Genomic DNA, 7,667 nt, shown 5'->3' with positions numbered 1-7,667 from the left:
CTATTTAAACACCTTGACCTCAAGGTGTTGGCCTTATTTCCAGCCTCCACTGTCCAAAACCCTAATGCTATTTTGAGTGTTTGTGAGCCATTTCAAGTGTTATAGTGTGTGTATTGAAGCCATTGGAAGAAGGAAAAGCTTGAGGACACAAGAAGGAGCTTATAGATCCAGAACCCTTGCCTCATCCACAACATTTTGCTATATAAAGCTTGAACCTTACCTTGTGGTCATTTAGATCTCCATTTTGGAGTTCCTTGCTTGTTTTTGGTCCAAATGATATGATTATTGGGATTTGGATGTCCCAAGTGAAGAACAATTCAGATCTAGGGTCTTAAGGGGTTTTCATGGCATAAGGTTGCCAACTTTATGGCCACGGAAGTCCCATGCAACCTTTAAACCATTATTTTGGTCTTTTGAAGCTTCTAATGTCCATGCATGTGGATAAAGTTAAAGGCTTTACATGATCATTTAGTCCCTAGAGTCCAGATCTATGACCTCATGGTCTATCTTGTAGTTTTGGTTGCTTTTGGATCAAGACCTTGGCCTTTTTGGGTTAGGGTCAGAGGCTATTTATTCTATAGTGGGTTTTAATGGGAAAAGTTGGAAACTTTACCCTCCTAGATGTATTTTCGGCCCAGATCTAGAATATGGGACTTGGATTTGAAGATTTAGGGCTTAATGCATTAAGAAGAGTTAACATACTGAAGAACACGACGAGTTGGGCTGAAGTGTCCCGATTCTGTTAAAAGGAAGAACTCGACGAGTTGATTCGAAAAAGCACGATTCTGAGATTTATGGGAACTTGGCGAGTTAAAGGATAACTCGACGAGTTGAGTAAACTTGGAGCGTTGACTTTGACTTTGACTATAGTTGACCCTAAAGGGTTATGAGTATGAAATGGTATCTAAGGGGTTGTTTTGGTTCAGGGAGTGAGTAGAGCTGATTCCGGGGAAGAGACGTTTCAGCTATCATCCGACATTGGAGGTGAGTTTTCCTCCTGTTTAAACGGGTCGAAGGCACCAATGTCGGCCATTATTTATGACTGTATGTATTTCGGACTAAGGTCCGATGCCAGGCGGTGCCTGGTGAATGTTTATATGTTTTCCAGATTACGATCCGATGTCGGGCGGTGCCCGAGGAATATTTTTATGCTTGATGTCTTCGTGATTCTTGCATGTGTCTATATTTGTATGCTTCCGGATTTTGGTCCGATGCCGGGCGATTCTCGAGGAATGTTTGTATGCTTTCCGGATTTCGGTCTGATGTCGGGCGGTTCCCGAGGAATGTTTATATGTTTAGGTTATGTGATTATTCTATGTGTATTGTTGATATATTTATATGTATACCGAGCTTTGCTCGATGTCGGGCGGGGCCCGATGTCGGACACTGTCCGATGCCGAGAGAGGCCCGATGTCTGGCGGGGCCCGATGAAGGGGCGGGGCCCACGATATGTTTTTTATGTGATTATGTGATTATGTGTATGTTATGTGGTAGTTTGGGGAGACTCACTAAGCTTCGTGCTTACAGTTTTTAGTTTTGGTTTCAGGTACTTCCGGTAGCAAAGGGAAGGGCTCGGGATGACTGCATTGCACACACCATGATGTTTTAGCCTGGGATGCTTACTCTGATATATTTGACATGTTTTTAATATGGATACTCTGATTGTGATGTTTTGAATACTTTGACTTATGTTTTGACGGATGTTTGATAACTATGGTTTTATTTAATAATTAAAAATGAAAATTTTGGTCATGAATTTTTGGATATTTTAGTGTGACCTTACAATCACATAAGATTAAAAAAACATATTCAATTCTAAATACATAAATAATTTAAAAAAAAACAATGAATTACTTACATCATCATAACTAATTAAATAAGTATTTAAAAGAAAAATTACCTAAAAAACTGTAGTTTTGGTTTTGATGACTTGAATGGTCAACATCTTCATCAACATCTTCAATACTCTCAACAAAAGTAATAATTTGATCTTCATTTCGAAAAAATTCACATTATCGCTTGTAAAAGACATTGTCAAACAACAAAACCTATCATTAACAACATAAACATCTATTATTACATAGATATTAATAATATATGATTTACAACACTATAATATAAAATGTAAATGTTCATAAGATATGCTAATCAAATATGATTGAATATATTTGTGTATATAAAACATAGTAATCATATATGATTTTTATCATAATTAAAACATTTATGATTATAACATATATTAATCATATATGATTTAAAACATTGTATTGTAGTTTATAACAAATATCAATCGCATATGATTTTCTCAATGATCTACTTCTACAATAGCTAAGCATAAACTGTTAATAAAAGATCTTAATCACATGTGATTGAAATAATACGATTTTAAACATATACTAATATGCTTTTTGAATGTTTTAGGTTTTTCTGCAAGCATAAATCACGATTATTAGCTTCATACTCCATAATTTCGATTTATACTTCATAAATGCAATTACAATGCAAGAATCGACGTTTAATGATCAAAATAAATTCTGCAAAGTGACAATTTTTACCTTTTTAATGAACAAGATATTTAACCTAACTGCTTTTGAACTTAAAACTTTCGATTTATACTTCATAAATGCAGTTACAATGCAACAATCGACGTTTAATGATCAAAATAAGTTCTGCAAAGTGAACATTTTTAATTATTTTATGAACAATATGTTAAACATAACTCCTTTCGAACTCAAAACGTTAAATAACTTATTCGATTACTAGAATAGATGAAATAAATACAAATCCGAGTGTTTAATAATAATAATAAAAAGTTAAACAAAGTGAAGATTTTTACCTTTTGATAGAACGAACTGTTAGACCTAACTTCTTCAATGACGATGCAATTACTTCTTCTATAAGAAACGACGAACAAAACACAATGAATTTAGGAACATAAATCGTTGAGATTTAGAAGCAATTTCGTAAAAATCGTAACAAATCACTATGTTCTCAATGGATAGTCTCAACAAGAGTTACGTCAAACATGGAAACAAAATCAGATGAAAAATCGTTCATAAGAGCAAAGTTACGGAAATACCCCTGAAGCTAATTAGAAAAAGGAACGCGTGTGTCTTGGAGCTCATAGGGTAATTTTTGTTCTCAGATGTTCTCAATTTAAAAAATGTTCTCATTTGAACATATATATATATATATATATATATATATATATATATATATATATATATATATATATATATACAAATGGGTTCTGGCGGATACCCAGTGGATATCAGTTCCGAAAAAATAAGAACCGGAACTGGAACTGGAACCGCTTAAAGCGGTTCCAAAACTTTAGGAACTGGAACCGCCGGTTCCAATGTGGTTTCGGTTCCGAAAACAGAAACCATGTTCCAATACTCACCCCTAATTACCGTACCATAATTTCTCAATTGATACGGTACTAAAAACCAAACATGTTAACTACCAAATATATTAGTTACCAATATTCATGATTCAGATGGTAACATGTTTGTTGGTTTTTTGTGATACATATTTGCTGGTCTTGGTTGCATATATATAGATAATTAGATATCAAATATATAGAGACACAAACTATACAAAGTGCATATACACAACATAAAATAAACATAACTGAAACAGTAATGAAGTAAAGCTAATATTTAACATGGTCTATTTCTTTCTTTTCTTTTTCTAATAATCATAATGGAGTAAAACAGCAATGAACCACTTCCAATTGCAATTCTGAAACTAAACATAAATACATAATAACAAGATAAGAAACATTCACAAGTACCATATACCAAGCATTACCGATATCACACACCTTCTCTCCTATATTCACAATCAATACTCTTGTTCGTTCAAGCAATGGTAATTGAGAAAGAAAAAAAAGTAAATAAAAATCAAGCAGCTGTTCTTTATACACTTATCAAACAGCTGAATCTCCTTTTCACAAAAGGAAAAAAAAATAAACACGCAACAATTTGGAGATGAAATAAATAAATTAATGGAGTTCCATTATTTTGCAGCCCTGAAAAGCTGACTTCCAAGGGTCACAACGGGTGTTCCTTCCCCCATAATAGTTGTCAAGCTCATTTCTTTTTCGAGTAGTCGATCCAATTCCATTACCACATAACTCATTGCAGGCCGTCTCTCACTGGAAACCTCCACACATCCAATTATCAACCCAATGTACTCTTCCATACCTTCTGTTGTGAAGCTGTTCCCAATTTGTGGATCAATAACAACACTTGACATTGTTCCTTCTTCTTGATGATTTTGCACCCATTCCACAAGATTCTGGTTGGAGTCTGAAGATATCAATCCCACGGCTTCTTTCCCGCTTACCAACTCCAGCAAGAACACACCAAAGCTGTAGACATCACTCTTTTCAGAGAAGCGTCTGAACTCCCTCACCCTATACCAGACACAGACACAGACACAGATTCAGCAAAATGCTGCAGGAATTTGAGAGTAACAAACAAACAAACAAAGCCATGGATGAAAAGTAGGGTATCACTCTGGAGCAAGAAAAATATCATCAGCTGTAATTTGAGAAGACGGGCCTGCTGCTGTGTCAACTCTTGATAGAAAATTCCGGACCCCCGCATCAGCTACTTTAGCTATGAAGTTCTCATCTACTAAAACATTTGCTGTTTTGAAGTCCTTATGAGTCAACCGGGGGCTGAGTGAGTGGAGGTGAGCCAGACCTGAACATATATATGACACATATAATTAAGGACTAAGGAGCAAAATGTATATAATAACTTAACAGCTCAAATCATTTAACTCATAAAAGAATCTGCATTTTATCTATAGAAACAAACCAAACCAAAACAAAAAACAAAAAAAAAAACAAAAAACAAAAGATGAACTAATACCAGGAAAGCCAAAAATGCTCACTGATTTTGCAGAGGATCACCTTTAGCTGCCCCAAGAGCTATTGAAAGCCTGTGTTTGAATTCAAGCTTCTCTTTAGTAACGTGCTCCCCAGCCCCCCCTGCAGGTTGAAAATTGAAATCATGGAAGTTTATGGATGGATGGATGGATGAATTAAAAAGTAATAATAATATGAATGTATATATATATATATATATATATATTACCATACAGGTGGACCGAAACACTTCCATTAGGCACATACTCGTATACAAGAATCTGTTGATCATTTGCCTGGCAGTAACCTAGAAGAGTCACAATATTCCGGTGCTGAATTGATGCCAGATATCTCACCTGAAACAAGTTTAAATCACTCACATAACATATTTCAACTTCACAAATCAAATGAATGAATGAATCTTTTTACCTCTTCAATGAAGTCGTTACTAAAGGGAGCAGGTCGCCTTTTAATGGCTACTAGCATACCATCATCAAGTAAGCCCTTGTACACCTCCCCAAATTTTCCTTCCCCAATCAAACTTTTGTCACTAAAATTCTTTGTAGCCGAACACAATTCTTCAATCTTAAACACCCTTGTTTCTCGGATCACCAATTCCACCCCCTGACCCGGAGGTCTTCCACCACCTGGATTGTATATACATATTACAATCGGTTAATATTTTAAATTAATTGATAAACAAGCAATCACAAAAGAAAAGTGACCTTGAGATGGATCAGAAGAGCCCGTCTCTGAAGTTCTAGAAACACTCCTGTTATTACAAAGGAAGAACCATGTGACTAAAATCACCACCCCAAGCAAAGCCACAGCTCCTGCAGCTCCTCCGACTATTGCTGCAAGAGTCCTTGACATTTGGTATGAGAACCTTGTCGACTTTTATTCAGCTATGTACAAGTTACTACTTGGCTTGCTCCCTGCATATATACATATCAAACATATCCCATCGGATGTGCCTTAATAACACACAACAAAAATAAGAAGAAGAATGATGTAGGAATGAGAGATGAAATCATTGCTTTGACTCAATTGATACAGCGAATTATATGGATGAATATGACAGTAGTTTATCAACAAGTGTAGACTGGTAAAGTACAATGCCTATATACATATGCCAGTTCTGGTAGTTGGTGGCTCTAAATTATCAAGCAGAAATGAATCATTAATTATATAAACAATGAAGGAAAAGTAATACCCAAACTGCTGAGGGCTGGAAGAATAATAGCTTAGCAAGATCCCTAAAAGTAAAAGACCCAATGAAATTGCTCAGATCACAGACATCAATTTCTGAATCAAGAATTAGTAGGCATTGGAGTAACCAATCAGCCGAGTACTTCCAGTCGGTTGTAAAGTAACGGATGAATGATTGGGGAATGCGGCTGTAAAGGGATCGGGATACCGAGCTATTAATAATACATACATACATACATACGGGACTAGTTTGAGCTTAGAGATGAATTTAGAATTGAATTAAAGAAACGGAGGGGGGAAGAAGACCATCATCGCCGTACTTTCGTCTCATCAGAGAAACAATGCCGACAGAAAGTGACCTCGCGCCGACACAGACACACACATTCGAAATCCAACTCAAAGGAATATATATTATATATTTTTCAAAAATAATAAATAAAAGAAACAATCCAGCAAGGGAAATTACAGTGAAGAAAAAAAATTTGATTTTTGTCGCTAATTAGCAATGAATCATCAACTCGTACTTATGAATCTTTTCAGTAAATGAAAAACGAGAATGACGATCCCAAGGTGAAAAGAGCAGCACAGGAGGGAGGAAGAAGAAAAATTACTTATTACAAAACCAATTACACTGCTAGGCTTGCTACTAGTAGTAGTCAGAAAATAAAGAAAAAAAGAGAGTCTGTGATGGGGGCAACTATGGGCTGTAAAGCAGTAGAATTGGGTTGTCTGGTACTCTCTACTGGTAGGAGAGTTAGTTGGAAGCTTTTGTATTATACTCCTATCTAAAATTCATTTAGAGTAAATTACATCTTCTGTCATAAATATTTTTCTTTTGCAGTTTTGGTCCTTAAATTAAAATATTCTGGTAATATTTGTAGTCCTTTAAGCGTATGATTATTTTTTCTCCATAAATAAAACTGTTCATTATTTTATTAAGCAGTTGACTTCTTTCCCCTGTTGTCTATGGCAATTGGCAAGAGGCATCTTGGTTAAGGTTAACCCACCCCGACTTCTCTTACGATTAACACTTTGCTCCCTCTTCTTTTTTCAACTTGTCCAGCAACGTCCCCTGCCCCACGCTATATGTTGGAGTTCGAGGGCTCCTATCATAAAAGATGAGATAGATACCCTTCTCCAGCTAATCAAATAATACCACCATTATTAACTCAATATACAGCAGTTGCACCACCATCTCATTTCCCCCTCAAATTTTAATTTTCATCAACTCACACCCCTAAACCACTACTACTGCCTCTTTGCATAATTATATATATAGATTAATTTGAAACCCCCGTAAGGAAAAGTACTTTGTTCCTATTGGTGAGTTTTTTAATTTTTTTTCGATTTTTTTTGGTGGATTTATTTTTAATTTTTTTCCCCTTTTGTCTTCTTCAAGATATTGGTTTCCACGTGTTTTCATGGCCAGATCCACCACCGCCATTTTAACCAATAATAATAACATTAGTGTTCCTATCCACCGCCACCACTTCATCTATCCATTTGCATCAAATCAGATATACCTTCCCACCGCTTTTTTTTTCCTTCAACGTCATTCCTACCCTTTTCCTTCCATTGT

At 35.6% G+C, this 7,667-nt stretch overlaps 1 protein-coding gene across 2 annotated transcripts; it reads right to left on the bottom strand.

The window, feature by feature from the left end:
• Positions 1-3,809: 3,809 nt before the first annotated feature.
• On the bottom strand, positions 3,810-6,831 carry LOC145109599 (Protein kinase superfamily protein). Of its 2 annotated transcripts, XM_079046798.1 has the most exons (7): positions 6,093-6,831; positions 5,605-5,814; positions 5,309-5,526; positions 5,109-5,235; positions 4,925-5,002; positions 4,523-4,712; positions 3,810-4,420 (listed from the first exon to the last, which is right to left on the bottom strand). In XM_079046798.1, the coding sequence occupies exons 2-7, from the start codon at positions 5,750-5,752 to the stop codon at positions 4,021-4,023; spliced, it is 1,161 nt and encodes a 386-aa protein (XP_078902924.1). In that variant the 5' UTR covers positions 5,753-5,814; positions 6,093-6,831; the 3' UTR covers positions 3,810-4,020. The 2 variants fall into 2 exon arrangements, with proteins under 2 accessions (XP_078902924.1, XP_078902923.1); XM_079046797.1 differs by having other exon boundaries at positions 5,605-6,831.
• Positions 6,832-7,667: the final 836 nt, after the last annotated feature.

Source organism: Lactuca virosa, chromosome 4 (genome assembly GCF_052849685.1).
Source record: "Lactuca virosa cultivar CGN04683 chromosome 4, Lactuca_virosa_CGN04683_v6, whole genome shotgun sequence".
Lineage (NCBI taxonomy): Eukaryota > Viridiplantae > Streptophyta > Magnoliopsida > Asterales > Asteraceae > Lactuca > Lactuca virosa.
Note: the sequence above shows the minus strand (reverse complement) of the source record. Positions and strands in the feature narration are given on the sequence as shown.